At 39.1% G+C, this 18,484-nt stretch overlaps 1 protein-coding gene across 1 annotated transcript in view; it reads right to left on the minus strand.

Moving 5' to 3' along the window:
* Positions 1-7,004: 7,004 nt before the first annotated feature.
* TPH2 (tryptophan hydroxylase 2) overlaps positions 7,005-18,484 on the minus strand; it is a 49,786-nt gene continuing 38,306 nt past the window's right edge. The window contains exons 9-11 of the mRNA XM_058805426.1: positions 15,635-15,730; positions 7,447-7,580; positions 7,005-7,354 (exon numbers count right to left, since the gene is read on the minus strand). Of these exons, the coding sequence (XP_058661409.1) occupies positions 7,180-7,354; positions 7,447-7,580; positions 15,635-15,730 (405 nt within the window). The 3' untranslated portion in view covers positions 7,005-7,179. The remainder of the gene's footprint in view (positions 7,355-7,446; positions 7,581-15,634; positions 15,731-18,484) is intronic.

Raw genomic sequence — 18,484 nt, forward strand, 5'->3', positions numbered from 1 at the left:
AGCTGCAAACAGACCGCCTTTTGTTTCTCCTGAGTTTTTTGAGAGACAGTGTAACAAAACTGAATCCACATGAATCCCACATCATCTGTATGCTAGATTTTGTGATGACATTGTGATGAGAAAATCAGTATTTGCCTATAGGTACCACACAGTTGCCCATGCCCTTTCTTTATAAGTCTGAGGGCACCACTGGCTTTTTTTTAACAGTCCCAAGTGTTAGGCTTCCTAAGCAACTGCTTATTTAAAGCAGTTCTGCCTTTGAAATGGGGCAAGGGAGATTGTGTTGGCCCCACTGAGCACCCTGAGTACCCTGGAAAAGTTCACTCCAGCAGTGAGGCTGGGCTTACCACCCAGAGCTGTGCACCACCACACTGTGCTCATGTAACTCCCCCATGGAGCTGCACAAGGCCACCCAGCTCCGCACAGCGATGTCCCACCAGGGAAACACCCTGGGTGGGCACAGCAGGGACAGCTCACACAGCCCTTCTGATCCACTACTGGCCTCAGAGAAGAGAAGGGACAGTGAAGAATGATGCCCTTCAGAGCACCTGCCCAAGGACCACAGTGGGAAGGGGGCATAGATGGATGGTGCTGGTGGGCCTCTATTTTGCTTGTTTTTTTAAAAAGCATTAGCCAGGTATGAAATTATTTGAAAAGAAGAGCTATGGAATAAAATTCTTGGAACTTTCCAACCTCTCTCTACTACCTTCCCTGTACATATGACAGTATGTGTTAAGTGATCCCACTACAGAGACACCCACAGACAAAGCCTGAGGAGTTACTCTGTACAAACAAGTCACAGAAGACAAGCAGTGGCCTTCTGAGGCCTCAGGAGCAGCTCAGAGCAGGAACTCTTCTCTGGGATTAAGACAGCTTTGTAACTCCTGCCCCTGTCAATTAGCTCAGGCCAAGTCTTCCCTTGGGTGCATGAACTGTGATGACCAGCATTGGGAAGGAGCAGTGAATGACATCTCAGAAAACAGCAGCCCGTGTTGCTTCTTCACCTTCTGTGTACTGCATTTTTATTCTGAAGACAACATTTTCTTTTTTAAAATGCCTGCAAATTAAGTAAGGAACAGGCTTTGCATGTTTGACTTAACAGCACTAGCTCCTGTTCCAGCAGACATGGATCTGTCTCAGAAAACAGTGGCTGGATTGAGACCTGCAGGTAAAATGTAGCTTTTCAATTCAGCAACTAGAAAATCTATTTTGAGCAAATTCCAATTGAACTGACTGATGCTGGCACTAAAACATCTCTTGGAACATGTGCTGGCTTTGCAGCAGTTGAGATTTTGGTTCCTATCTGATGAGAGACGCTTGCTTTTTCAAAACTCCACCTTCAAATGATCTAGAGGGGTAATCATTAAAAGGGAACTCAACCAAATAGTTCCTCCTGAGAAATTCTGCTGGAGTGGCAAATCCACTGTGTGTATAACCTTAAACTCATTTACCATTAACTGACCTTATTCACATCTCTGAGGTTTGCAATTCACTGCAAGGAGGGTGCTGAAGGAGGGTAGCACTAGGCGTAGCCATCAATTGTAAAGCCCTGGGAAATGCAGCATCACATCTTCAGCATTACTCTACTTTCACGTAAAGGAGCAAGACTGGGTAGGGAGTTTGGTGACAGCTAGAAAAGTTCAAGGCAGAAAAGAGCATCAACCATTTCATAATTAACATATCTCTTTATAATTCTTATCAAAAATGAAATAGTACCATATTCTAAAACATTTTATAAGAAATAAAAGTGATTTTATTTGTGTCATGCTGGTCTCAAATCACCCACATTTTCTCATGTGGGAAAACAGGGCTGTTTGGCTCTAGGGTGCTTTATTGCTGTTCTGTTATCAGGATTGTACTCACACAGGAGCTCACACAGAGCCAGTGATGTAGGCACATTTGGGTTGTGTTTCAGGTCATGGGCCAGTTTAACGTGGACTGAAATCTCCCTCCTACTGCTTCACAAACTCAACTCCTTACCTCCAAAGATGGAGTGTGGCAATGGCAGCTTCCTCTCCATTATTTTTTCTGGACATTTGAGATTTCTGATTACATTAAAAAAATGTCCACCAGAATATCCATCACCCTCTTGCATCTCAAAATATGGGACTGTATAACCCATTTCACACTTACTCCACCTGAATAGTCCCATGTGGCCCAAATTCCAAGTAAATGCCAGCACTTATTTTCAGTCTTACCTTAACATCTCAGCAGTTGGCAAGGAAATATGAATTCTTACTCGAAGGTGTTGGAGGGTCTTTTTAAAGTAAATATAGTTGTTTTGAATAGATATTACTAAATTCTGATTTTTTTTGTCTATGTACCTTTTCTAGAGAACCACATACAAAATATATCAACAGAGATTTCATAGAGCATTTCAACTGAGGATTTCATTGTTTAGCCTTCAAGATCATTTAAATTACAGGAAATTGCCAATAAGAATGCCATGGACATCTCTACAGCCTTTGGTATGACAACTGGAGGTACTCATTTCTAGTAACTTATTTCCTGAGATGTATATTTTTAATAGCTAATAATTTCTAGTATAACCAAGACTTTTCTCTTAGAATCCTGTCTCAAACACACTTTGAAGCCCGCAAGAGGAATCTGTCATTGTTGTCCAACTCTTCACTGAGAAGGCAAGAATTTGTCCATGAAACATCTCCAGAGCTGGAGTGACTGATACCACGGAGCATAACCATTATATAAATATTGCAGAATTACTCCCTTCACAAATGATCTGGAAACATGATCATGGGTCCTACTGAGATACAAGGGAAGCTGTCATAATTCTAAAAAGACACAGACTGTTCTGATAAAACAAGATGAAAAGTTTCCAGGCTGAGAAAGCTCGTTTCCTGAGTAGAAGAGCATTGCACTGATTCTTACCTAGCTCTTAATGAGACACTAGGCTGGACAGCAGGTGCAATCCCCAAGTTCCCTGGGAAACTACAGCAGGGGCTAGACCAAAGTTCCCTTCTGGACTAGAGCAGTGGGTTTCTTTTCCTTGGCAATCAGGGTACTTAGGGAAGAGCATCCTGCTCTGTGTCCAGCTTCCACCAAGACACAAGGCTGATGTCTGGCTGGAGCACTCAAGTTCAGCAGCTTGGAAGAGCTCCAAGTTCTCCAGAGTGTTCAAGGGAAAACAGTGTTCCTGACAAATTCAGGCACAGACAGAATGAGCTTATGAAGATGAGCAGCTTTAAACCTTGTTTGTAAAAACTACAAATGTTGGTTGCTCACTCTTGGTCTTCTGCCTCTGGCAGCTGTAACTAGCAGGTGAGTCACACACAGAGCTCTCCCAAATGGCTGATGAACTTGAAATAGAGCACCACAGTGATCATATATAGGGCTACACTCAGACCATGGATCCTATTCATTCCCTAAGGAAAGACAGAAAGATGAAGAGCCACTCTTTAGGGCTGGTCAAAGACTGAAGGAGGTTGACATATAAATACTCCACAGTGGTGGCTATTGGTCATTACTGCTCTTCTGAGCTGTCTGAAGCCTTTTCCAGGCTGGGACTTCAAGACATTGTATGGCCTCTCCTCTGGTCTCAAGATGGGACTGAGTGTGCCAGCCTCTCTCCTGAGAGACAGCAGCCTAAACTGTTCTCTTGAAAAATTGTGGAGGCTCTGCAGCCTCCCCAGACCATGTCCCCCACATTTCACTGTTATATAACTGAATGCTCCTTTCCTGCAATTTAAGTCCATTCATTCTTGAAGCTGGAGAACAGCTTGTCCCTTCCATTTTGCAGCTATTTCTATTTGTTTGAAAAAGGTTACTGCATCTCCCCTCAGTCTCCTCTACTCCAAACTATGCAATCACAGCCTCCCAGTTGATCACAGAGAAGCCAAGCTGCTGCTGGCTGGTGATAGCTTTCAGTAACTGCTGACTGGACTGGATTTGTACCAGCAGCCTGTAGGTGAAAGCCTTCAGCATCTTAAGCCCTCTGAGCCAGGCTTTCCTTTCAAAGACGTGAAACTTTTTTCCATAATCCATTATAGCACATCACTAAATACTTACTACAGTACAATAAATTTCTGGAATTTTTTCCATCACATTAGGATATCCTAACAAGAGGAAAGGAAAAGATACCTTATTTCACGAAAGTGCTTTTTAGGGCCAAACTTAAAACAAGATTCCCAACAGATCTTGAATAGTGGAGAGGGAAAACGCAATATTTTATGTTAACACCTTCTGCATTCCACCCCCTTTACTGAGCAAATTAAATGAAATGCATGAACCATGTCTTGGTTTGCAAATGAAACTTGGTATTTGTATTTGCTGTCATGTCTCCGAGTGTTGTTTTTCATTTTAGGCTTTGCATGGTAGTAAACACTGCAACCGTTTACATTCATTAAGCTCGGGCCCATTTACTCTGTGCAGGCAAAGCAAGTGCATATATCTCAGACCCATAAAGCATCAGTTCAGAATTACACAGGAAATAAATGAGACTAAGCCAGAAGTCCAATTTCCAGAGTCCAGCTCACTAAAGCTAAACAAGTACCATATATAAATATGGCCTTTTCCAAATAAAACGTTAGTGTAATTTGATAACTGTCAATAATTCCCTCATTATGCCTAAATGAGCTTGTCATCCAAGGAGATTGCTGCATGGCTGATCTTAATTTGCTAATAAAAACCACAGAGAAGAATTTCAGCTAAGCTGAAACTATGTGATTCATAAAAATGCAACAGTGCACTTTTTAAAGCATTCCTTCCCAGTCCTGGCTCCTGACTGGCTGAAGCCCAAAGCCAGTTTGCTCTGCAGCCTGTAAAATGGCAGCTTTGCTATGTAAGAACAATGAGTGATTGTCTCTCTAAATCACTGTTATTCCTTGGCCCATTATAGTTAATTTATTTTTAATCATGTTATATAATAGAAATAAAATCATTGGATTAAGCATATATCTAGCAGTGGGAGCCCATTATCTTTCGACAATGTTCTGTGTCATTGACATTATATCTTCACTGTAGGCAGTTTCCTTGCCATCATTAGTCCTAGAATGACTATTGGATTTCAAGGGTTTCTCCCTAATCCATAATGAGATTTACTTGCTAACAGCACAAAACAAAACAAAGATATGCTTCTATTGTTTTACTGCTATGAAATCCTTATTTTAAGCTATTCAGAAAAGTCAAATATAAATCCAGATATTATAAGTATTTAAAGTTTTCTTGCATAATTCTGATTCAAGGGAAAGCCTTGGTAACTTTGCAAGCTTTGAATCTTTGTTGCTTATTGTGGCTTTATTTTACTTAAGCAAGCAACAATACCTTGCCAGTTCTTGAACTAAGTAAGAGTTACTATTTCTTGCACAATGATTTTTTTCAGACTGGTTAAAGCAAATCTCAGTACAGTCCATTTTCTCCAGAAAGGGCTACAAGGGGTTCATCTGATTCCATGGAAAGAAAGAGGGAGAAAGTTTCCTGCTAAGGTTGAGAGTAATTCCTCTGTGTTAAGGGCTAGCTAACAGTCAGCACTAATGTTGGGAGGTTAAAAACTCCTCCAGCATGCTGATCCCCATGGGATAACTCATCAGCTCTTCGTTTGTACCAACGGGCAGTCACTGTTGAATCTAAAAGTAGATTTTTCTACACCCTATTAACAGCAGCATTAGAATGCAGCAGGGACCATCCACAGAAAAAAGCCTTTTCTGTTATCTCACAGTTATCTTTGAGGAGGTGGCAGACATCCCTGTGAAAATTATCCGTATAGCTTGCCTGTTATTTAAGGATATGCTGGTACTATCAAGTGGTGCCTTTTTAATGCTGAAATTGCTAGCAATATTTAAGAGTCTCTGCACGACTCTTTCAGCTGGGAGAGCAGCTTCAATAGTTACCTATTTTCCATATATGTAGACAAGCTGTGACACTTTCACCCTTATTGACATGATCTGCATAAGCCATGTGGTTTCCATTAAGAAGGGTCCACACAATATAGTCAACTCTCCATTATCTTGGCTAATAGGAGAATAGAATAACCCAGATAAAGGAAAGACATGCATAATTATTACTTCCAGATAAGAACCGGCTCAAATATTTCTGCACTGTGCTCCCCAGACAGAGCTTGTACTTCTGTCAGAGCTTGCCAGCTTAGAGTTTATTAAGTCAGGCATTACCTGCATCCGTCTGATACAAGCAAGGCAGCTTGGGTGTTCCTATGATTTAATCACTCCACAAATACTCTAGTAACTGAAAATCATCTTAGCCATAATTAAATAACAACTTCCTTATTCACCCTTTTATATGTTCTGATACTGGCACAGTGTAGACCCAGTCAAGCATGGCCAAGTCAAGGTTGAGTGTAGAATAATGAGGGAAGGCAAACTATGCCTGAAACACAAGAGGAATTAAGTTCAAGACACAAGGGAATGCAGAAGACATACAAGGATGTAGAAGGACCTTGGATTCACATGTAACAGTGATGTTAAAACAAGTGCTTAATCTCTTATTTCCAGATAGCAATCTCAGAGGAAGCACTCTCAGGACTGTCACAGGTAACACGTGTGAACTACAACTACCTTTCTACATGAACTGTCAGAGGTTTCTTTTTTTTTAGTGTCTTGCAATTGCTCAGCCACATTGAACATTTCTCAGTTGTGGGTTCTCATTATGTATAATCTTCACAGACCTCTTAGTACCAATACATATCCTTCCTAATCTCTGGTAGCTACTGGTACACAAATTGTATTGTTCAGTCACAAGAGACAAAGTTCTGTAACAGATATATGTCTTTACCATTAGAGAAAGAAATAATGTTTTCTTACAGAGAAAATTAAAATGTGGCAAACAATTTTTTTCCGGATTCTTATGGAAGGGAAGGGATAATGAAGAAATAAACTCAGGTCTAATGAAATCAGCAACACCATTTCTTAAATATTGAAGAGAACCATTTTGTGGAAACCAAACTGTTGCCAGGAAAGTTTTTTAATGGCATACTTTTACATGACATTGTGCTGAAGAATTGATGATTACATTCTGCCACATTCCATGTTTCATTTACAAATTAGCATTGCCTTGGTTTGTCTGCACATTACAGTTAGACAGAGCTACACAATAATGCAAGCCACAGGCCAAGCTGTAAAGGGAAAACTGATGGCTCTGATAAATTAGCCATCTCATGTAACTAGCTACAGAAAGAGCAACTGACAGCAAATCACAGTGCCAAACATATCAAATCCCTAAATATCTGTTCATTTTGCTTAAAGCATCACATACAGTGTTTAGATCACTGCGGAGGTCCTGGACAACATTTTCTATACTCCTGGTATCCTTCAGAATCTCAATGCTTTGCGTATATGGATTGAAATACACAGAGAAGGGACGATTGATTGATTTGGCGAAGTCCCTGAAAGGAAAAAAAGAAAATTAACTTCCTTTTTTTTTCCCAGCCACTAAAGGAGAGAAAATTAGATTTTTGAGTCAGGGAAAATAATTTACCTCATCTTTTCTTTGGCCTCTTCAAAACTCTCTGAAACAAAGTAAACTTCCTGGAAAGTAGTGATAAGGCATTCTTGCAAACAGGTTGTCTTTGGATCAAATGTTTTCACATTGGCCTTGTCAGAGAGAGCATGCTGCAAAATATACCACAGGATCTGTTAAACTGGATTTTGATTATGCTGTGTATCTACATCAGCTGCTCATATATACAGCTTTTATATCACTGTCCTATATGTTTCCCACTAATTGGTAGCTCATCTTGTTTTACATATAGCATTTTTTCCGTTTAAACAGTCAACAGAATTTGTTTTTTAAAAGGCTCTTACTATGGGAGATGGTTTTTCCCCTTAATAATAAAATAATAAAGAGGGTGTTAGAAATGCACCTGCCATGAACATACACAGATGTAAATGTTCAGATGGAAAAAGAAAAATCATCAAATAACCATTTTTGAAAAATTATCTATAGAAATACAAACATATATTGTCCCCAAAATCTCATTTAACTAGCAGAATTCATCTTCATCTTGGTGGGTAAATTGGGTCTGACTAAACCATTCATGTAATCTGTACTTTACATTTTCAAGTTAAAATCATATAGTATTTTGCTGACAGTAAAAGTGAAACTACATATCTGAAAACCCATTCAATAATGACAATGTATTGCAAGACAATGAAATACATTACAATTCTGCCACACAACCTGAGCAATAATGCTTCACATAGTACTGCAAAGAAAAAATAACTAAACAGATATAGATAAGTACAAGAGACATTGGGCAGATAAGGCAAATGCTACCCAGAGCAGAGATTTCTGATCAGCCTTTCTCTTTATATGACTTTCACAAGTCACTAGAAAAGAGAGGTTCAGAACTGAAAATCAGGTACTGAGACATTTTCCAGGAAAATGTTTTCTCACTCCCCTTTCAACTTGAATACTTGGGTTGGCTTTTGCATCTATCTTATCTTCTAGAACACACATATTTTCATTCTCAGTCCTCTGTTACAGAAGTATAAGGTAAAAAAGCAGAGCATATTTAGGTCACCTTTCAACCTTCTTTAGTCCCTTGATACCTATATAGAGTGAAGATGTGAATGAAAAGCATAAAGAAATGACAGGGAGGAAGCAGATCCCTGAAGTCCGAAGGTATCTCTGATTTCTTTACTTTCCATCTGCATGGATGTTCTTTATAGTGGAGTAAAGTATTAACCTTAAGGTATTCACAACTTTTATCCTTGCTCTTGCTTATACTCATTCCTAAATCCCTGTGAAAGGCTCTGAAAATATCACACTAACTCTCAACCTGAAGTCTCCAAATAGCAGGACAGAAAACTGGAACGAGAGCCTCTTCCTCCCACCTCCTCTCTCTCCAAAAATAAATACATGAAAAATTAATGCATTGAATCTTAAGATGTCAGGGAATTAACTTTCTTTAGTACATGTATATTTTCCTTCTCACAAGGTTTGCTGTTTCTAGCCAGCCATTAGTCAAACAGGTTTGAAAACAAATATAAACAATGGTCTCTCAACCATCATCCTCTTCTAAAAGGACTGCAGGAACAGACTCACCTTATTAGGCCCCTGTCTATATCCCTGTTGTCACTTTCTCTTTGCAGAACCATGTCATTGAATGCTTATAAATTAGGGCATTTACCTCCTTTTCTCAAAATGAATTTGCCTTTTCTCACTTAGAATTATAACAGATTCCCTGGGAGGGTATCTATAGATAAAAATCTCCTCTTAAGGTGCCTTTGTGCTTCCAGGTGAGACTTGGTGGCTCAGGTGTCCAAAGCACAAAGTTTCAAAACCTGAGTGGACTGAGTGAGGTTGATTCCTTGCAGGGAATGAAGATGATGATACAGGCCATGATTCCGTAGGAACTGACTACTTCTGGCTCATGGATTCTTTGCTGTACTGTGAAAGGTTCAACAGAAAGGGGGATGCTATTAACTTCTCTACTTACTAATGGCCTCTGATGGGCCAGGTCTAGTCATTGGGACTGAAGTTATCAGCATCAAGAAGGGATCCAGCCTGTGGATCCAACATTGTGAACAACTGTTCTAGTCACTGAACCCTAATTTTATAAAAGGAGAAACTTTAAAGAGAAGGAAAAGCTGATGCTATCACAGGGGATGACCCCTGAGAAAGCCTTTCTAGTTATTCTCCTTAGATAATCCATATGAAATGACTGATTCTTTCTGGATCCCAGTTTAGTTATACATGAACAGAGCTGCTGTTTCACAAAGCAATTCTGCAGAGAGTGGAACATGAGGACAGCAACATATGTGCGCCCTGGAAACCAAGGGTAAAGTATTCAGACATGCCTTCAAAATTAGGTGACAACAGATCAGTTATTCTTAGGATTACAGGAAAAAAAAGATGTAAATTCTGGTGAATTCGCACCCAAGATCCCTGTCTCCCCTCCAAGTTCTTTTGGCTCTTAGATCAAGTAGGAATTGTCTTGGCTACCAAAGCAATGTTTCCATCTTTGCAAGTCTGGATGGCATCTTCAAATTGCACAGCCTGGCATCTGTAACATCTGCAACTGAGGTGATATTCTGATGCCAGTAATGCCAGAGATCAGCAATTGAAATGAGCCTACAGACAAACCTTCAGGGAGACCATAATCTCATGTGAACTAGAATGGTCAAGACACCAACTCAAAGCTGACCAGAGCATTTATCAGAAACTTTACAGTGCTGTAAAATGCTGGTCCTTGGCAATCTCATCAGTTTGAAGTACATAATCTCAACAAAAAAAAATTATCTGGTGAGTCCAAAAGCTTTCAGCTTCCAGCCTGTGTTTTTTAAATACATGCTACTCACTTATGGTTTGGTTGGACACTCAGTTCTTTAGTGAACTCAAATGAATAAGTACCCAATATGTATTTCTCCATGAGAAACCTCTATGTTATCCACCTCCAATGAGATGTTAGGGCTAGCACTCATGAAAAATAGCTTTTGGTAAAATAGGGCACCTCACCATCATGTGGATCTGTGGTAACAGTCTCTAACAGCCCATTCATACAGACTGTACTGCTAATGCTAGTAATACTATTGATAAGTCTTCTTCAGTTCAAGAAATAAAAATTTGGAGTGAAACTTTGAAATGAATCATCACTGATTCTCAGGAAAAGTAGCACTATCAGACAGATTAAGAAGTAGACAATCATGTGTACTGAAAATAAGCATAACAATAAAGAAATGCCTCCACTTCCTGCCAGATGAAAGCTTCAAAGAGTGATTGAGGTGCCTAACAACAGGTGCTTAAGGCCTAGGCTGCCTGATGTATTGTACTGAGAATGGAAGATACAGCACAGGATCTAAAGAAGCCTTTTACACATTTCTGCAGTGATGGCTGGTCAGAAATGCTAGGGCATGTCAGATGGCACGAGGCATTTACACTGCACAACTATGAATCATTTCCTAAGTGACCACTATCACTGACACATGAAAAAAGAGTTTGGTCTTGTAATTCCTCCTTTGAGTATAAAAATGGATTGCAATAATACAACTCAGAGCTTTTCAGGTTTGAGAAAGAAAATAAATGAAACAAAACCCAAAAAGTAAAATCTTCAGCTAGCAAGGGGAAAACTTGAGATGAGTTATAAATACTGCACTGTCTGAGAAGTACAGGAGGGCAGAATAGGAACACAGGTGAGAAGCTGTGTGAGTGCCAGTACTGATTTTATCATCTTGTTTTCCCAGGGGGAGTGCATAGAGTCTTGAAAAACCTGCTCTTAAATGTTTTCCTGCTTGTCTACAAAATGTGTTGTGAATCTGACAGTGTCCTCTATTACCAGAAAATTTTGTTCAATTGTGTAATTTTATAGAAATTCTAGAAAAATATGGAAAATCTCTCTATTGAAAGATTCTAAAAATTAACACCTGGGATCCAGGAGTTGTCTTCTTCATCCTCTTTAGAAAACAGAGCCAAAATTTGCATTTTAATTTTTTTTTTATGAAGTCCAATGCTGGCACTTCTTAAATTATCATTAAAAAGTACAATTGGATACTGTACTAGACTTTAAAAATTTATAGAGAGATTTTAAGTCTACCTCTCTGTTCAGTATAGAAGCATACAACAGGGATGTATGACTTGATCTGCAGCCAACTGAAGTTGAAAGGAGACTCCTTTAATGAAAGAGTTCAAGAGAGCATCATACAAATTAAATGGATTAAAGTTTCCAAAGACATTTGAACTGCTTTTTAGAAACAGTTTTAATAATTGAAATGTACATTATTTCCACCTTATCTCTAAGTCCCAAATACATACTGTGTAATAGTGTTAGCTAGAGTTAACCTGACTATATTGGGCAGAACATTTTATAACTACTTAATGTATTATTCTATTCCCCCCAGGCTTCATTTTTAATCTTCTCTTTCTCCTTATTTTGTTGTGCTTTTAATTTTTTTTTTCACTTGATGCTTTCATAGCATGCACATAAGGAGATGCATTTTTCATTATCTGAAATTTTAGCTCTAAATACTGAGTGGGGAAAAAGATTTCATGGGAATCCTATAGTGATGGGCTGGTGCACACATTTCTCTAGCTGTTTTTTTTTTAATTTGTTACTGGAACTGTTGACCAGATTTGTGAAGTGGAGCAGTGTAGTACAGAAACAGGGATGACTGAACAAGCCATTCAGTCCTCCAAACAACCCAAATATTGCTTGCCATTTCTGCCCTGCAAACAGACTCATGTATACTAATTATACATAAAATTGGCCACCATTTTATTTCCTGTGCATATTGCTGCATTGAAAAGAGAGCTGATAGGGACAGAAGCTGGAGAAAGGCTTTTCTTCTTGCTCGCAAAAGGACATTAATAAAATATGCCTGTGCAGTCTCAAGGGCAGCCTCAGTAAATTTGCTGAGAACACCAATTTGGGCAGGAGCATTGTTCTAATGGAGAACAGGAAGGCTCTGCAGAGGATCTGGACAGGATGGATCAATGGACGGAGGCCAGTGGTTGAGGTTCAACAAGCCCAAGTGCCAGGTTCTGCACTTGGGTGCCATCAAGCCCAAGCAGCAAGGAGTGGCTGGAAAGTGGCCCATCAGAAAAGGACACGAGGGGGCTAGTCAATAGCTGAACATGAACCAGCAGTATGCCCAAGTGACCAAGAAGGCCAATGGGCATCCTGGTCTGTATCTGCAATAGCGTGGCCAGCAGGAGCAGGGCAGTGACCCTCAGCACTGGTGACGCCATACCTTAAGTCCTTGTCCAGTTTTGGGCCTCTCACACAAAGAAAGACATTGAGGCTCTGGAGGGTGTCCAGAGAAGGGTAGTGGAGCTGGGGAAGGGTCTGGAGCACAATGATGAGGAGCAGCTGAGGGAACAGGGTTTGTTTAGCCTGGAGAAAAGGGATCTCAGGGGAGACCTTTTCACTCTCTATAGTTACCTACCAGGAGACTGTAACCAGGTAGGGGTTGGTCTCTTGTCCCAAGTGAAAAGTGACAGGAGAAGTGGAAATGTCTTCAAGTTGTGCCAGGGGAGGTTTAGATGGGACATTAAGAAATATTTCTTCACCAAAATGGTTGCCAAACATTGGAGTAGGCTGCCCAGGAAAGTGGTTGAGTTACCATCCCTGGAAGTATTTAAATGATGTGTGGATATGGCACTTGAGGGCATAACCTAGTGGCATATGTGGCAGTGCTGGGTTAAAAATTGGACTTGATCATCTTAGAGAACTTTTCCAACCTAACCTATGACTCTAAACTCAAGTTAGCAAAACTCAACATTTCAAGATCTGCCTTCCTAGTGGGAGGGATACATAAGTATTTGAGCTTCGATGGGCCACAGCCGTCCCCATCTAAAGCATGGCAGAAGTTATTTCCGAAAGGATGTCTTCACTCTGACGCCTGTGAGAAGTATGAGTGTTGCACACATGACAGGGATATGTCATGGCCATGCACACTGAGTTTCCTCCTCCCCACTCACCAATGCTGAAATAGCCAGCATTGTTCTCATCATTTTCAGAGCAATTGCTGCCATCAATAAGGATTTCAGTTACAATCGGGATCTCAACAACAGTCTATTAGCATGACCTTCCTTCAGGTCAAGGAAGAAAATTGCCCTCCCAGTAGAAGCTAGAAGGGAGATTGTTTTCTCAAAAAACAGGAGGAAGTGACAATGGCTTGATGCAAGGCTGTGCACCAAAGTCATGGGTGCCCAGACATTCTCCTTCCCAAACACCTCCCTGATAATATTTTGCTGACAAGAAGCACATTCATGCCAGGATTGCAGTCCAGAAATGGCTTCTCCCATGGTCATTTTATCAGAAAACTTAGTCGTTTTTTAAATTTTTTTCCTTAACTTTTACCTTGCTTTCTACCCTGGAGCATATTTCCACAGACTTTTCAATATTTTTCACCTTATCAGTCCCTTCATGGAGACTATGTCTGCTTTTGGTATGCTGCTGTTCTGTTCCCACAGCACAAAAGTGCTTAGTTTATCAGTAACTGAAATTTCTAACTTAAGATCAGTATATGCAAGATCTGATGAAATTTAGTACCTTATGATACACAAGAGGTCAAATCAGATGATCTAGTAGTCCCTTCTGGCGTCATATCTACAAAATATATATGTAGTGTAACAGAAAAGTATATAATATTATTGACTTAGAGCAAAATTATTATGATATATAACTGGCCATAACACTGCAGCAGGTCAATGCAGTCGGTTAATGTGCAGATTATTTAGCTTTTAGCATTGCTTTTCAAAATGATTATTTTTTGTGTTTATAGTCTGAGTTTACTGCTGAGCAAAGAACCCAGGTCTGGGGTCACAAATGTGTGGTACCAAATATGCACACTTGACAAGAATAATGCATTTGTTTATGACATTGATGGTAGAAGATTTATTATGTTCTTGATTATTCATTTCTTCTTTTTTATGCCCTTAGATTTTGTAAATTATATGGTAGGTATTTTCAGGGTCATCACATAGCAACCTTAACTGTTAGTTTAAATAAAAGGTCTGATTCTTTAGAGAATCCTGCAGAGTTTGGGGCTTAGCACTGAATGTTGCTGAGCCAAAGGAAAACAAGTGGGGCATCTTCATCTCTTTTCATTCAAACAACTTTGCACTGTGAGTATAAAATATTGCCAGGCAGATATGGAATGTTTCGGTGGCTGAAGTATGCACAGAACTGAGAGCAACTCTAATGCAATCAAAGAAAAAGCACTAGAGAAGGTAAATTTCTTCAACATTTTTTACTACTGGAAGTATAGCAGTTTTACTAATGAGCTTCACCCCAGATATTCACAGTTACAGGTAAAACAAATAGCAGAAAGAGACTGAGATACTTCTATTAAATTGCCAAGTAGCTCACTGAAAGCCAGCCCTGGAGGGTGGGAAGATGTGGAAACTCAAATAAACAATGCTGCAAAATAGTTTTCAATACTCTTCCATATGTGCCTTCTAAGTCCAAATGTTTACCTGCAAAGCCAGTGAGAGTTCATTTGGGTCTCTGAAGATGATACTCCTCCCTCTCTTTACCCTTCCCTTCCCTCTTGCTGAGAGATGTATTATGTCCCAACATACTACAGCTGTGACAAAATACCTTTTGCCCGTTCCCCGTGTTTTCTAGGCATTAAAAGGCAATAAATTATCCACTTCAACTACTCACACCATGCAAGGTTAAACACTTTCACCCTTAAAAGAATAGGGCTCTATGTATTGTGACATAGGCAAGTTCAATGTGAGTTCATATGCATTCCTTAATTTTAAATATGATTAATCATATCAGGACCTTAATGAATGCTGTTCTTTTCATATCAATAATGAATCCACTCAGGTACACTGGATTACTTAGAACAGAATCATGTCTGATTTCTAGCACTTTTTTGTGGGTATTAAAAATACGTGCTCCTCATCCAAACAAAGGTTTTAGAGCCCAAGGCACTCTTACCTGCTAGAACCCTTGAGCCCCCTTTGACAAGAAATAAAAATTCAAACAGAAATCAGTTTTTTAGTTTATGGTTGCTTTGGTACTTTGGGCCTTACAAGTCCATTTCATGCTTCAAGTGCCAGCTGATATTTCAAACAAAGCTTTTAGGTCAATACCGTATTTTAAATACAAGCTTTTTATCTTGAGAATTTTAACTGTTATTTGAAAGTCAATATATTTATATACACCTATTTTTTTGTTAAGATTAAAATTTTACTATGCTTTAAAGATACATACCTTTAACTCTCCAATAGAAGACAGAAGTCCTGCCCCATAAGCACGCAGTTGTCCTTCTTGCTTGCAAAGGCCAAATTCAATGGTAAAGAAATAGCACTGTAAAATATACAGATATTCAGTACAAATAGTATAGTTGCAAACAGGCACTTCAGCAATAGCAATCATACCATATTCACTTGCCTGTCCCACTTCTTTAGAATTACCTACTTTGAACATAATCTCAGATAACGTGTATTGTTGCTGCTAAGTAATGTAAATGTCATGATCAGCAGTAAGGAAGCTTTGCACAAAAATTTGGTATTTTGTTCTTTGTCTGGGTACACAAGCAGTTCACAGGAATGGCCAGTTAGGAACAGACAAGCAAGATAATTTTAGGTATCAAAGGTACCGATAGTAACCTACAGAGGTTTTTGAAACCTTCAGAAATAAATGAGATGCCTCAAAACAGAATCCTGCAAGGCAGTTGGTCTGACTGTCTAGGAGCATTTGAAGATCTCTAAGATGTAGTTCAAAGCACTTAGTTTTAAGCTCAAGCTGATATCACTTTAAAGTCTGAAACATACTTAAGTTGAATTAAAATTAATTTACTTATATGTATGTGCCTAAGAGCCTTCCTGAGTTGAGGCCTTAGTCTTCACTAGATTTTATTCTGTCATAAATAAAGAATGAATATGGCATTTGGCTTCTTAAATTGCAGAAAGATAATTATATTCAGTCAAATGAATTCACTTGATCAATGAATTCATTTGAACAATAACATTGTTTTTTAGGTCTACATTCCATCTGGTAATGTATCTGACCTGTAAAAGTGATGACAAGCTGCAAAAAGAGATCTGTTAAATCAACATTACAGTATTGTATCTAATTTTGCTGTACCCAGCTAACAAAGTTAAATGTTAGGAAGACCATAAGAAGTACTGACAGCCTACTGTCCACTAAATGCTAAAGATCACAGTAATTTCTGCTCTTATGGTACTGGATTTTACTTTGTTTTTCACAACACATCACATGCTTTTTGATATTAGATCAAACATTTGAGATTAAGATGGTAACTCTTCCATATTGTAAACATATGAAGGTTTTAGGAAGTTGAGATCTAAGTTATACAAAAATATTGCACATATATATATATATATATACATATTCCTATATATGTTTGTGTTTATTACATCATCTGACAATTTCAGGCTTTGCACAAAGAGGCATAACTCCCCTGTACCTAGAAGATTTATATGTCTTTGCAGGAGATATAAATTTAGGATAAGAAATTACCCAATATTTTGTTGTAAATTTTAATCTTTTTAAGTAACTTCAGAATACATCCTAATACAATGTTGGTGTTTTTCCATTCACGTCCTCCTTAATCCCAACTGGGTTTCATATTAAATATAGAAGACTCCAAATTAACAGCTCTTTTAAATTCAACCAATCTTTAGAAATTCAAAAATTATTAATTGCTTAGCCTCATAAAAGTTTCTGTACAGCTAGTGATTCATACAGCATAGCACTATGCAGAAGGGTATAATAAAAAAAGAATAAAAACTGATGAGCCCCATGTCTGATCCAAACCTGCTCAGTCAGCTGAGAAGAAGGAACCAACAGCAGCGACTTCAAACATCTCAAGCCTGATTCCATCACAGTAGCCAAATGCAGAGATATCCATAAAGGAAGGTGAAAGCACAACATCATCAAATAAAACAAAAGAAACAAACCCAAAAAAATCAAATTTCCACCTCTGGCTTTGATATTGACTCAGGGAAATCAAGCTGGCATAAATTTTTCAGTACATCAGCTGCTATCACCACTTAGAAGGTAGGCAAGACAACAGGTTTCTAAAAATACTGTCTCAGGGACAAACAGCCAATAAGACAAAATGACAAAGGCATCACAGAAGTAGTGAGCGAAGCTGAGAGACCTCTCACAGAGAGTACAAATTTCGCTTCCCTGCCTAAGTATTTTGCCAGAACAGCTATCAGTAGGCCACAGTCCTGCTTGTATACATGCTGACACAGCTAGAAACTAACTACTCAGCTTTACACTTAAATCCCACTAGTATCTTTGAATTCGTCCCCTCTCCCTCAGGGTTCCATAAAGGAATCTATCAGGTAGTAGTTCTTATGCTACAAACATTAACATTCTGACAGACATACAGCAGGATTAGACTCCTGATAAAACACAGTGATCATGCTCATTTACATTTTTAAAACCAACAGCAGCTAAAAAGGAGTCTGGTGTTTGTATGTTTTAGATCCGTAAGAGCTGCACTTAGTGCTCACATGTGGGGCACCTCTACTGTTGACCTTTCTTAGGCTGAAGAAGACCAAACCAATGTCATGCTGCTCCCAGGAGAAAGTCAAATGCTCATTTAGCAATCTATAGGGCCAGCAGAGGGAAGGAGCAAAAACATTCTCCACAACTCTGAGGATGTGCACTCTGGGGGCTGGAAAGCACAGAAGGCAGAGGAGCCAACACTGGTGGCACTGGTGAGAGCAATTCCTGCTGTCCAGGGTGAGCAGTACCCACGAGAGAGGTAGGACTTGATTCCGCTTCCTCCCTGATGGATAGACAGTACTTAAAGAGGGAGCTTCTTTTGCATTGGTTCAAAAAATATTATAATTGTTACTGTAATAAAAGGGAGTCATATTTTTGAACTAGGGCTTGCTGGTGAGAGCCAATATTTACTATTTATAAGACTTGTACTCTCAGTATAACTAACTAAAATAAAACACAGAAATGGCAATGTGTCTGCCTACTACTAACTTGTGATATCAAACTGCAGCATTAAGAAAAGCCTTTCAAATTAGAAGCTGATTTATAAATTTGCCACATGCAACAACTACAATTTAGTAT

The sequence above is a fragment of the Ammospiza caudacuta genome, chromosome 5 (genome assembly GCF_027887145.1).
Source record: "Ammospiza caudacuta isolate bAmmCau1 chromosome 5, bAmmCau1.pri, whole genome shotgun sequence".
NCBI classification, from domain to species: Eukaryota; Metazoa; Chordata; class Aves; order Passeriformes; family Passerellidae; genus Ammospiza; species Ammospiza caudacuta.